General features: G+C 34.2%; 1 protein-coding gene across 4 annotated transcripts in view; it reads right to left on the reverse strand.

Moving 5' to 3' along the window:
• Positions 1 to 15,207, reverse strand: part of Picot (putative inorganic phosphate cotransporter protein picot) — a 221,731-nt gene that overhangs the window by 31,082 nt on the left and 175,442 nt on the right. Inside the window, exon 1 of one of the 4 annotated variants that reach the window (XM_085944304.1) lies at positions 6,356 to 6,466. The exons of the other annotated variants lie outside the window; for them this stretch is intronic. Coding sequence (XP_085800430.1) covers positions 6,356 to 6,443 — 88 coding nt within the window. The 5' untranslated portion in view covers positions 6,444 to 6,466. Of the gene's footprint in view, positions 1 to 6,355; positions 6,467 to 15,207 lie in introns of those variants that run through there. 4 annotated transcript variants of the gene reach the window in all.

Consider the following 15,207-nt stretch of genomic DNA (forward strand, 5'->3'; position numbering starts at 1 on the left):
TAATTGCCTTGGCAGTGAACCGAACTGATAGACGCAGAACGAATAAATAATACCAAGCCAAATGACGTACATATACACCGAACTGACACCGATCAGCAATAGATAAATATAGCTCCCGAAACATTACTAAATAAATAATACTCATGTCAAATTTTCAAGCACAGACTATGCCAAACAACTGAGTAGGCAAAACGAATACCGCATCTATATTTTTGTAACACAACATAATATTACGTACTAGACGTAGACAAAGGTACGGTGATGCTGAAGTTATTGCAGAATCATTCCACAAAGAATGTAAAAATTATTTCAAGCGTTATTATAGGTATGTGGATATTAAAAACAATGTTAATTTATAACAACGTTTATAGATGTTAATCCTATAGTTAATAACAAATAATCGCACATAAGCGTAACAGTTAAGAGCGGCATGCACAATCTAAGATTTCAATCCTAAGGATAAGTCGACGAAAAGCATGACTTAACTATAGACAATCCTGAGTAGGGATTCCAATCCCGGGATCCCGAGCTATTTTCGATACCTATGAATCCCGGGATTGATAAACATAATCCCGTGATTTCGGGATTGATTTTTTTTATCAATTTTTATGGAAAATAAAATAAAAGCGAAAATATAACAGAAAAAATACTTTTAATAAAAAATAACTACATTAGAAATAAACTGAGTTTGAATGAAGTTTGATTTATACCCATGTGTAGGTAGCCGATTCATTTTATTTTTTCACATAAATTATTAAAAGTGAGAAAGATTGGAAAAAACAATACTTCGCACTTTTAACAAAGTAATTCCACCATGATATCATACGTTTTACGGCAGTTTCATATTTGGCTGACTAATTAGATTTATGAAGCGGAAAGGCCATAAGTACGCCATGCTTATTTGCTTTCTATTTTAAATCTCGCTAATCCATTCGTTAAGTCTTTACTATCAGAAACAGCAATCTCGTATTAAATTCACATTATTATTTATATATATATATATATATAATATTATTTACTCCATTAAACTTATGTATATGTGTCTTAAATAGTATAAATTATACTAGATTTATTTTTGACCGATTTTATCAATGTTATTTGTAAATATGAAAATTTTATATTAACAATGGAAAAAAATGCCAACCCCGGGACCAGTCCCGGGATCCCGGGATTGTCAAATTGTAATCCCGAAATCCCGGGATCAGAATTTTGGCTCGGGATTGGATTCCCTAATCCTGAGTATAGAGTTAACGAATCCTTAACCATATACTACTTTTGTTTTGAACACGCCCCCTTCTGTATTACCATTTACCACTGACAGCTGCTGTCAAAATAAATTCGCATGTCTATAAAACAGTCCATACACACAAATTCATTTAACAATGTATCTCAATATGGATATTGATAGTGTTAATTCGTTTGGCATGTACTTGCAGAATATTATTTTACTTTTATACGCCAGCCCGCAGAAATACAAGATGCCAGGTGATACTGGTGATAGAATGACACTTGACGCTAGTGTTACCATGTTAAAAAAATATCTTGCGGTGCCTGTGGAATCACGTATAATGACTTATTAATATGTATTTATAGTTATTGCGTTTATAAAATGCAGTTGTCATCGTTTAACAATTATAAAATAATTTACCTAAACTACAGGAAAGAGAATTTTTAAATATGGTATTATTTTCAATAGAAATGATCTTAACTAAGGACAATGTTTATGTATAGTGTTTTCTGCTAAGGAAATTTTAGTTATGACAAATTTTTCTGCATTCCGCTCTTTGAATACAATATTTAGTCGGGATTGGTTTGACGTCCGAGAAAAGAGTGACGCTGATTTGGTCACCTTTCGATAAAATAATTTACCTAAACTACAGGAAAGAGAATTTTTAAATATGGTATTATTTTCAATAGAAATGATCTTAACTAAGGACAATGTTTCTGTATAGTGTTTTCTGCTAAGGAAATTTTAGTTATGACAAATTTTTCTGCATTCCGCTCTTAGAATACAATTTTTAGTCGGGATTGGTTTGACGTCCGAGAAAAGAGTGACGCTGATTTGGTCACCTTTCGATTGTCACGGATGATTGCAAGCGATAAGGGGTAAAGAATGTTAACTGCCTCCCGTTAAGGATTTACAATATACATGAGAACAGCAAATAACACAAACGATTTATTATTAGGTCGGGGTTTTATAAAAATCCATTGCCAGATAATAAATTTACAAAATCAATCTTGTTTATCTGCCTGAAAAAAAGGTTAAATTCTAGAGGGAAATGAATGTTCCTGAAGCATATACCCTACATTACAAAACGTCATCAATATTGGCAGATAGTAAAGAGGGCTCGAAGTATTTAAAGAAGTATAACAATATTCAAGAAGTGAAACTATAGAATATTACGATTCAAAAATATTTTCAGTCAACTTGCACAGTTATGCGAAACTGTGCATAGTATTTTTTCCGCTGTAGTAAATACCTATACTATAAGCTTCGACTTCAGATGGTAGTGGATATTATGTTTCAATAAATTGATGCGTTGCCAGAGCATCGGCTTGGAACCAATGTCCCTTGCATAATAAACCGCATGCGATTTACTCCGCGAAGCTCTATCGCTGCCTTGACAGTGACCGACCCCAAGGCCGTCCATCGGGTTCGCTACACAGATCAGCCGTGACTGAATATAACTACTTTACTGCACATTAAGGCGATATAATGGAGATTCATATGATAAAAAAAATGAATAACGCGAACATACGAGTACCTACAAATCACCATCACGTTTCTAACTTCAAAGGAAACTAACTACCTTGATACCATTGACTGTTTGTACTTGATGGAATTTGAATTTAAATAATTTAAGGTTTGTCGTATTCCATTTGAGTAACTTTTTGCAACCCGGGTTTCGTATTTCGGCATCTTTAATCCATGCATACTGGCACTACAGCCCTTGGCGGCTTGTGACCTCCTTCCTGGACGATCGCAGTCTAGTCATCTCAGCTTTCGTCATGTAGATCTTCTCTTGCCATCGGGGTTGCTTATATAGACCGCGTAGCTGCCATCAGATATATAAGTGTGTATAGTGCCTGAAGAGACCGAAAGGCGAAACCCGAGTCGCAAAAATAACTCAAAAAAAATAATGCAAAAGTTAAATCATTTAGCAAACTGTTTAAATTATTTGGGTATGCCTCTTTAACCCATGGTAAATCCAGCCTTGTGTATGTCCATGGGATATCGATATATTATACTACATAGTGGTGTGGATCCGATCCAAAGTCGGAAATAAAATGGTTATCATACAAAAAAATACATATTGTGTTACATGTTTGAATCGTATTTCATTCATAAATGGTACTAATGTTTTAAGTATCTGTCGCTTTTACACGTTTACTCCCCAGAACTTAAATTTGTCTCACAATATGTATAGTTTATAATATGGGTAATTAGGTAGGTAAATACTTTTAAGTTAATTCCACGGATTCATTCAAATTTAAATAACACATTCGAAGTATATTATAAATTTATAATACGTCATACTAGACAACTTAAGTTCCAATTTGCAAGAAATCATTGAACTTGATCCCACGGTTTGCATAGATCATCAAAGCAACATAAATTATTACAAATGCTCGTGTCAAAAATCTATTTTCAAATCGTTTATTGGATTTTAATCGATCTATTAAAATGTATTAATAATTAATAAACTATTAAAACGAGTAATTTAGATTTATTAACACGTCATTAGTCATTATGAGAAACATTCAACACTACTTAAATCAGTTTATTACTTAATGAATGATTAAAACAATAATTTATATTGGCACATTAATTTATAATTGATATAAAGAGAAAATAATGAATGATAATTAAATAAAAACGTGTATAGTCATTCTTTGTGTATGGCAGAGGTTTTCAAATTGTGCGCCTCATCGCTCTGGGGTAATTGTACATGCAATTTTGATGGACGGCCACAATGATAAGTTCGTATTTTTCGGTGGCTGTTTTCTTCAAACGATAACAACATTTCAACGTAACATAGATATAAAGAGAAAATAATGAATGATAATTAAATAAAAACGTGTATGGTCATTCTTTGTGTATGGCAGAGGTTTTCAAATTGTGCACCTCATCGCTCTGGGGTAATTGTACATGCAATTTTAATGGACGGCCACAATGATAAGTTCGTATTTTTCGGTGGCTGTTTTCTTCAAACGATAACAACATTTCAACGTAACATACTGCTCTTCCCGTATCGCAAACGTAATCCATGTAATCGAAATCGGATACGACGTTACTTTCCTCTCCCTACGTCCAACAAAAATATTAACCGTGTCAGTAGGTATAAGATATGAGAAGACCTATGTCCTATGACCTATATCGGGGTTTTCCAAACTTTTTCTGCAATGGAATACTTCGCAAACCCGGAAATTTTAACAGAACACTTAGTAGGTTATGTATTAGCGCAGCTAACCGTTCTGTCAATTTTGGAAACTGTCGTTAAACTGACAAGACTTATCAGCCGGTCAGTTAAAAACAATATACCCTATCTTTTTCATGCGCACGGTGTGAGAAAAGATGGTCATCCGTCTGTACCTAGATCATGGCCCCCACATCCCTAAGCGGGCCCCCTACTTATCGCTAAGGTTAAAGGCAATGTGACGATCTACAGTTGCATATTCCAAATGATGTTCGAGGTAAAATTAAGGGTATTTTTAGCGATTTTTCGTATTTTTAATACACCCACTTTTATGTTGATATGCATAATAATGGACATGTCAGATATCGACAATAATCAAAAATTGTAAGAATCTATGGCAAAACCACATTTTTGAAACTATTTAAAACTATTAGTGCATGTTTGTGATGTGTGTTTATCTCACTTGGCTGGTCGATTTCTCACGCCGGGCCCCCCGTAAGCCCAGGCCCCCAGGCTAGAGGCCTGTCAGCCCCCCCCCCCCCCCTTGTGGGAGCCATGACCTATCTAGATACTTGACGTCATAAACATCAGTGGAGATTGATCATCACTCGCCTTTCAATGTAAAGTAGATTCTTTAATTATTTTAGTTTTACTTTCCCAATGGTCGCGGAACACCTATTCAGGTTCAGCGAAACATAGTTTGGGACACCCTGACCTATATGATGGAAGGATGGAATAGACTCACCCATCCCACAAATAATGTTAAATAATAAATGTAATACCTACATAATTTATTTTTTCAGGTTTTGGTGAAACGAAATTTTATTATTAAATTGTACCTACTTCCGATCATGTGTCCTTGACTCGGTTATAATTTACGTATATTTACTTAATTTATATTGTCAACTTTGACACCGTTTCAAATATTTTTTGTTAAATTAATGTACTTACATAATTATTATATTTTAAAAATAATATTTTCTCATTACATATTATGACGATTATTATATTAATTATAAAATTGTACAGAGTACTGCGTATTTAGCTTAGTGATAAAATGTTCTGACGATTGTTTTGCATGCTGAAATAACAATTAATATTAATCGATCAGTTTCTCACAAGGTTACATCTAAATTGTACGTATTACATTTCACCGTAGCACATTTCGCCGTGAGTTTTCTTATCGGAAAGAGATGAAAAAAATACGCATTGTTCTGTATTTCTAATTTAATTACATACCTACTTTCTACTGTCTTTCCCTTGTATTTTGGTAGATTTTATTAGGTATTAGGAAGCTAGGCGGGAACCGCGTCAATTTCATAGCTAATTTGGGAAAATAAATGAATTTAAGAATAAAAACCTAACGTAACCTAACAAATGGTCCAGTATATCGGCTATTTTCAAAATTTGTTTGCCGCTGGCTTCCTGTAAAGCGACAAGAACCGTGTTTTATTTAGACATGAATTTTATCTCAGTACTATACGACCCAAAGAGGTTGGACGGTCTTTAATATACGACCATATACCAATTTCTGATACAACATTTCACGGTGAAGTGTGATAATGAAATGAAATGTTTTACGTACAATTTACATGTAACCGTATGAAAGGGCTACATCCCGCTTGGGACACAGCATTGCCGACGAGAAAGAAGTTGTAATAATTTCGATCATCCAATGGTGCAAATATGGAAACAATGATCAGGCCGCAGCATTGGTGAAAGATTTGATGTTCTCTCAGTGGCCTGAACATTTGCATAACTATTTCTTTGAGAGTGTTGAGAAATAGAAATACTATGCCTTCCAATTTGGGAGGACAGAATTGAATGGAGAACGACGGATTGTCACGCAGAAAAGAGACGATTTGACAGCGGGCCACAGTCAGAGCCTCGGTAAAATAGGTAATATAAAAACACTTAAAAAAAACACTTGCAAATACCTTCTAATTTCCTTTTCACTTTATCCCCCACCCCGGCCAGCCGCCCCCCACCTCCAGCTAACTTATCACCCCCGAACGAATCGTACATCTTCCCTTGCGAATGCTGAGAACTACACTGACCCCTGGCATCCGATCTCGGTCCGTTTTATCAACGCTCTTCTCCGAGATATTAAATTAATTTGTGTCGCAGAAGTGTGATAATAAAATAATGTCAAATCCTGGGGGCAATAAAGAGGATTATTGTGTTGATACGTACGAGACAACACTCCGTCGTCGTAGCGTCCGTGTGATGTAGGCGGTGTGTTTGAGATTGCAGCGAAAACGTGGTGCTCTTGCAACAATCATTGTATTAACATTAGTGTTCTGATTAATCTATTAATCGCAGTGGATTGAGACTTCTCTTTGTGTTATATTCAATCCAGTTTATGCCAATAAATGACAGAAAACATTACAGTGTGAACGATTACCTTTCCGGCCAGATCAAAACTTTCAATAATACGAGCACTACGGAGATAATAATATTTTCTTGAATACAAAATAGTTTAATAAACTATTTTTTTTATTAAATGTAACGAATAAAATGTTACATTCTCAAATCTTGTGAATTATTCGTTGAATAAAAGAAATACTTACTTCACCATGTTCGATCCTGAGAGGATCTTAGTATGAGCTTCCACAGAGTGGAGGTTGTATTAACAGATTTTTAACGAGAAATGGATGTTGGCCACTTGGTCAAATCCATACTCAAATTGAAAAACAATGTGTGTATTTGTCTGACCCAGGATTTGAGCCTGGGCCCCACGACATTATAAGCCGACGCTTAAATGATTATTTTATTAAATTATTAGCAAGTGCAAGTACGTAATAACTAAAACGGTCTGGGAACGATCCGAACGTCAGTTAGTTATTGGTGCACTTAATTGATACCTAATATCACCGAATATACCTAGTATCAAATCGTAACGAACGTATATTTATTTCATTAATCAACGTTATTTCATTCGACAATGCGGCGCCCACTTGTCCAGTTGTCCCAATACTAAATGACCTCCCCTATAGTCAGGCCTCAGCACGTAACGCACATAACTACGTATGAAATATGGTTAACTGATTGTGGAAAATGATGATTGTTCCATGTTGAAAAAAAATGGTAATACCTAACGTTAATTATTAATATGGACGAAATATTCGTGTTTATGAGTTAACGGTCTCGAAACTTTTTTACCATCTGCAACTGCAGTGTGTATACATTACACGTAACCAGGTCAACATAGGTCATGTGGATCCTTATTTAATTACCAACCAATAAACATTGGCTAATAAAAAACCAATACCAATATAAGACGATTTATGTAGGGGCGATACTATCAATTCCGTAATCATTAAACTAACCTAGTTAAGAGACACACTATTATCATATAATCCGTACTTATAAAATGAGACAAATTGAATGAACCAGGAAGAATTCAATTCAACATAAGAGTAAGCAATTACGCGCCAGATAACTTTATTACCGGAGATTATCTAAAACTGATACAGCTGTGTATGTAATTTGTATCAATTTAACAAATCGTTGACGAAGGTCGCCAGCAAATGATTCAAGTGGTTTTCAGTAGTAAATACGTTCTTACTTACACATTGTAATATTGTCAAACGATTCCATGCTGTCGGAAAATGAATATATTGGATTCTCAGCATTCAAGAGAAACAGGGGATACGTCATAACCATGACCCCCACATCCTAAAGCGGGCCCCCCGGCCAGGATCTTTGGCGGCCCCCCTACCTATCGCTAAGTTTAATAGCATGTGTGATGCACAACATAAGTCTTTTTTTTTCTTTTATTTTGTTAACTGTCTTCAAAATAGCATTAGAGGTAAAAGTAAGGGCTTTCAGTTTATTTTTAGCGATTTAGTGTAGTTTTAATACATCTACTTTATGGAGTTGTCGAGTGGTGTACAAAATAATCAAAAATTGCATTTTACAACCTTATTTTTTAAATGCTATTAACCCCTTCGTGTTAAAGCTCCGCAGACTTTTTTTACTGTTAGAGTGTGTGATGATCAAATTTGTGAAGTGTGTTTATCTCACATATCTGATTGACCCGCCACGCCGCCCCCCCCCCTGAGCCCGGGCCCTTAGGCTAGAGCCTTGTCAGACCCCACATTTTGGGGGAAATGGTCATAACTATTGGACAAAAAATCTTGAACCTATTGGAATTCGAATACTTTTAAGTACTTATGTTAATAGAATTTTAATGGTGGGTGGTACCCATTCATACGACCCATTGAATCCTTGTACTGAATCAAACACGTACCTACTGAAATAAACAATATATGCATTTTTTGTGCCGTCCCAGGAATAAACCCATGACTCTAACTTCTAAAAGGCACGCATCTGATGCTTTCTTTCTACAAATTAATGTATTTCCAATAAATAATGCTACATTTTTAAACATTATTTGTGTACCTACCTATATTGTCTTGAATAAACAAATAGAACAGAGAAGTAGAATAAACAGTATATTATTAAATTAGTACAAAATAAACTATTTTTTCGTTCAACGAATAATTCACAAGATTTACGAATGAAACATTATTTACAAGAAATGAAAATATAATTAATATTAAATTCTACAGGTTTTTTTAAAAAGGTTTGTCGATAGCTATTTCGGTTGTAACACCATTATCAAGACTATTCAGATAGGCCGTTTGCCTTTGCTTAAATACTATACGTGTATAGATAGAGACAGAATACATTTTCTTATTCGTTCCAGCAATATTATGATTTTTTTTTTTTACATTATTATTAATTGTAATATTATTAATACTTTGAAAACCCTAAGTGGGTTTTTTAAATTGGATATCGAAATTTTCAAAATTTATCAAAATTAAAGTGTTCGATGGTTATTTATTGACATTATTAATCAATTAAAATATTATTAGTATAATTGTCTTAATCGTGTGTTTAGATTATATTTAATAGTGGCGACGAATACATTACCAAATTTTCATTAATTATGTGATTACTTTTGGATAATTCGCGATTAATTTCCAACTGTTCAAGTAAATTTAATTTTAGACCTTTATTACATATATGCAAACATTGTGGCGTTTCATTGTTACTGATGCTATGCGAGTTTGATATCAAATGTTTAGCAAACTGAGAATCTGTTTTACCATTCCTAAAAGACCGGAGGTGCTCTTCAAAACGAGTTTTTATTGACCTGCCAGATTGACCAATGTAGCATAGACTACATGTGCCACATATTATTTTATAAACTCCGCTTTTCTCCAGTTTGTTGATTTTATCTTTACTATTTTTTAAGTTTAATCCTAGATTATTATTAGCTTTGAATGCTACGAGGGTGGGTCAATAAGTCCTTAGAAAAGCCGACAGGTGGCGCGACTAGTACTGTAAGCAGTTTGTTTTCATGCAGCGGCACTACCGATTCAGTATGCTGCGAAGTTTCAATCAGATTGGTCGAGTTGTTGTGTGTTTCTCGTACATTTAAAAAAAAAATTTGCTTGTTTACAAAAATTGAGAAAATTGAGTTTAGAGCTGTTATTAAACATTTTAATATAAAAGGGTTAACAGCAAAGGAAATAAAAAATGAGTTGGATTTAGTTCACGGCACATCTGCTCCTTCACTTGCAACTATTTATAACTGGTTAAATGAATTTAAACGTGGTCGTACATCAACAAAGGATGAACCACGCTCAGGACGTCCTGTAGAGGTGACTACACCAGAAATGATCAATAAAATCCACGATATGGTGTTAAGTGACCGAAGATTAAAGTTGAGTGAGATAATTGAGGTTACAGGGATCTCAAAAGGTAGCGTCATTTCTCTTTTACATGACAAATTGGGCATGAAAAATATTTCTGCAAGATGGGTGCCGCGTTTGCTCACAGTCGACAATAAACGCAATAGGGTGGTGGCCTCTAAAGCCCTGTTGTCGCTCATGCAACGCAATCCGGATGAATTTTTTCGTCGCTTTGTGACTGTAGATGAAACATGGATACACCACTATACTCCCGAGACGAAAGAACAGTCAAACCAGTGGATTGCGAAAGGCGAACCATGTCCAAAGAAGGCGAAAACCGTAAAATCAGCTGGTAAGGTTATGGCTACTGTATTTTGGTATGCACGTGGAATTATTTTCGTTGACTATTTGGAAAAAGGAAAAACAATAACAGGGGATTATTATGCATCTTTATTGGACCAGCTAAAAAACAAAATTGAAGAAAAACGGCCTCATTTAAACAGGAAAAAAATCCTCTTTCATCAGGACAATGCCCGTGTTCACACATGTTTACGATCAATGGCTAAAATTGAAGAATTGAAGTTCGAATTGGTCGACCACCCACCGTATTCGCCAGATTTAGCAGTGACTTTTTCCTTTTCCCAAACTTAAAAAAATGGCTAAGTGGACAACGTTTTTTTTCAAATGAAGAAGTCATCGATCGGACAAATGCTTATTTTGAGGACCTTCCGAAAACTTATTTTTCTGACGGTTTAAAAAAAATTGAGAAACGTCTAACCAAGTGTATTGAGCTCCAAGGAGATTATGTTGAGAAATAAAAAAAAATACAAAAATAAAAACTGTTTTAATGCTTTTTTCTAAGGAATTATTGACCCACCCTCGTACGTTAACGCTGTGTTTAATTTCTTGATAAATTTTGTCTGAAATAATGTCGTGATAACCAATGGACTTGTAATACCGATTTGAATCTTTAACGTTAGGGTATATTGTTGATCTAGCTAATTTAAGTTGTTTTTTATATAATATTTTATCTACCATTGATGTTTCATATCCATTACTTAAGGCTATTTGTTTAATGGTATGTAGTTCATCCTCAAAATCTAATTTGTTCATGGGCACGCTAACTAGCCTGTGGATCATGGCATGGTATGCCGCCAACTTATGAATCCATGGATGTTGCGATCCTTTATGTATAGTAGTTTCAGTATAGGTGGGTTTTCTATATATTTTGAAGTTATGTTTATTATTAACCCTCTGAATAGTGAGGTCTAGAAAATTAATTCTGTTTTCTATCTCTACTTCGACCGTGAATTTAATATTACAGTGCAATGCGTTAGCCCTTTTGACGAACGAGTTAAGTTGACGGTCAGTTCCTTTCCAGCAAATCAAAATATCATCTACGTATCTATGGTAATATAATATGTCAGCTACTGAGTCTATTTTAAGTGATTCCGATTCGAATTTGTCCATAAAAAGTTCTGCGAGCAAAGGACTTAAAGGAGACCCCATAGGGACTCCGTCAAGTTGATTATAAAACTCTGAATTAAATGAGAAATAGTTGTTTTCTACACATAATTTCATTCATTCTTGATAATGGTGTTACAACCGAAATAGCTATCGACAAACCTTTTTAAAAAAACCTGTAGAATTTAATATTAATTATATTTTCATTTCTTGTAAAATGGAATTCTACCAAGTAAATGCTAACTCAATTAAGAAACATTATTTATTGAACATACATAAGTTGGAAAAAACACATTGATAAAAATACACAATCAAAAACATTCAAATCAAAATTACTGCAGTGACATTAGTAAACAGATAGTGTTTTTGATTTTAGTTAAATTGTTGTAGGAGATTTAAACTACATTTTCTCTTATACTGTGTAAAATTATTAGATTCTTTTGACATAACCTATAAATAGAAAAGTGCTAAGAAAATTTCACAAAAACCAAAAACACTCATTTTACTTAGCAGGGCAGCATAGGTATGATATTCTTAGGATCGGTCATGCATTTTTTTTGCAAGAAACAAATAAAATTTTACATTGAAAACGGAAGGTGCGTCATTTTATGTCTGCGAAGGGGAATATGTTGAATTAGGGGCGTCATTTGGAAACACGCATTAAAACATTCCGGAAACCGATAATGCAAGCGAAATGCAAAACCCATTACTATTATTAGACCTAGAGTATTGAAGCCAGTGCAATGAGTAATCACTTTAAAATGATTAAAACTAAATGCGTCAAAGTAATTTTCCATTGATACTGTTAACAGTGACACTAAAATAGCTGACATTCCATTATACCACATCAGCCGTGTAGGTTAGTACCTATATTTGATATAACTATTATGATAGAAGAGTGAAAAAATGCATTATCACCTCACTGTGACAATAACACTGATAAGAGCATGATTACTGATGCTACATCATATTGTGCGTTGGTTTGTTGGTTACCAATATTTTTTGAATAGAGATTCCCCCTTTGCAACAACAGAGTATACTTGCACCCCCGCCCCGCCGCAATATCATAAGAAGGCACTTTTATAACATTATATAATTTAGAAAAACACTAACTGAGAGAGTATATCACAACCAATAGAAAAAACTTTTTTGAAAAAAGTAAGCCAACCGGTCGGGAATCGAACCCGGCATCTCCAACGGGTAAACGCCCCAAACTCGTCGCATTCAGCCATTATGCTACGGAAGACATACTAATGACGACAATATTTAAGCTATTGGCTATTAAATACCTACCACTCAGCGCTCTTCGAAATCATGTTACTTTGGCAATCGATTTTTGTTTATTAAATCAAAGTAGGTAGCTATTTTTACTATTACCACTTTTATAAGGTGAAGAAACCACAGTAATAACGTATAAGCAATATGTCAAAAAATCAAGTAGGTATGACACAATTTGTAGTATGCACCTACTGAGATGTGAGGAATATCACTATTTAATATTTATAAGTGTAGACATTGCTCGTGCAAAAAAAAACAACATTTTATCAGCTTAGTATAAAATAAACAATATACAATGTCTACTGCTAATCCAGTACCAATTTATTTTATTGCATTATTTAACGATCTCAACAATGTTATAAAAAAAGATAGTATAAATTACAAATGTACTGTTTATGCAGTGTCTGTGGGCAAAATACCTACCTACGCGAGATAATAATATAATGTAATCAATTACCTATAGCTATACAGAGTTATCAAATTAGTACAGTCCTACAAACTTATCTAAAGGACGGTCAAAAATGGAACTACGAACTACCATATGGACGCCGTTTTAAAAACGTCATTCGAATGTCAGATTCTGTCCAGATTGGGTAGTTTTCGACAGTGGCTCCCCCATCCATTCTTTAGATAAGTTTGTAGGTCTGTAGGTACTATATATTTTGAAAACGTCATAGCAGCCATTGTATTATTCTGATTTCCACCAAAAATGGCATTTGTGTTCTGTATTGTTTGGAAAAACATAATGGAAAGATTTAACATTTATTACAACAATATTCAACCAATTCGGGCATTGCGTATATTTATGGTCAAAATAATCGATCTACACAACTTAAAATTCGTAATTTAATCGAAAAATTCTAGTTAAATGATGTTATGTTAAAAATGTGAGTGAAAAACGTAAACGTACCGCTGAAAATATCGATGTTGTGAATCAAAGTTGGGATGAAAATTTGGAACAATCAATTAATTACACGTCGTCCTCGAGAACTTTCTAATGGCATATTAAAGGAATGGAAGGAACATGGAAAGATTTGCATTTGAAGGCGTATAAAATACAGTTAACATAACTTAAACTGAATGACCATTCGGTGAGTCGATTGCTATTGGGCTTTAGGGCAACTTGCAAACCCACATGCTATTCTTGAAACACATTTACATCCACCAAAATTAAGGCTATACTTCAACTGAGGCATGGTCTAAAAAAATCGTGACTAGGCGATGCGCGGATTGTGCAAATGACGCGAGCCGAACGAAATTTAATTTGTCATAAAAATTCAACATGCGTCCTTTTAATGTTATGTTTATTATTATATTCGTAATAATAATGGTATATTCATTGACATGTTTTCTTTTTCAAGTACATGAGGAACGTTTTTTAGTCATCTTTACACGATTTAAGAATATATTCCTCCGACGCCATCACAAAACAAATTGACGTGCTCACACCACGACTATCAGTCTCCGTTTGGCGACGACTGCGAAATTTCGTTCCAACTACTGTTGAAAATTATTTGCCGTTTCACTTATGTATAGGTATGCCCTTAACGGTTTGGTGTGGTTTATGGTCTGGAGGTGAAATTGGACCGTATTTTTTTGAAAACGAAAGTGGCACCGCTGCACAAACATGATCACTGATAGATGATTTTGATCTTGACGATATGTGGTTCTAACAAAACAGTGCAACATGCCACACAGCTCGTGACACAATCAACTTATTGAGGGTTAAATTAATGATATATATATCTCTTATTTGATAACACTATAGCACCTATCTTGAGGGCATTTATACTACCCACGTATCATTTAATTCAGAGAAAATCGATAAGCATTTGTACTAAAATAGTACCTACAATACATTGTCATACTATTAATCCAATTGTGCCAGTTGTAACGTAATTCGAGTCAATATAATATTATGATCGAACCTTTAGTACATACAATAAATTAATTATATTGATTAATTAATTATCAGAGCCGAAGAGGTATATATAATAGCTGAGGTCGGTTCTAACAATTGTATCAATTCAATTCTGAAATATTACGGAAACATTGGCACTAACTAAATAATGTAACTGGGTTCAATAAATTGTCATGATATTATACTTCTTCTTAATCCGGGTTAATGTTTAAGTATACTGAGTGATAATAATGATACTATATCAAAAAATGTAAGCATGTGGCCATATAGCGCCTCACTCTACTTGCACTGGTGGTAGATATAATAATAAACGCTATTGCCTACTACCATAAATAATAAAAATATGCCAGATAGGGTAAAAAAATAAACAAGTTGCCAGAAAAATACGCTAGATTTTCTTATAGTTAACAAAAATATCCACAAA

Source organism: Rhyacophila brunnea, unplaced genomic scaffold (assembly GCF_057557595.1).
Source record: "Rhyacophila brunnea isolate RB1 unplaced genomic scaffold, BYU_Rbru_1.0 scaffold_17, whole genome shotgun sequence".
Lineage (NCBI taxonomy): Eukaryota > Metazoa > Arthropoda > Insecta > Trichoptera > Rhyacophilidae > Rhyacophila > Rhyacophila brunnea.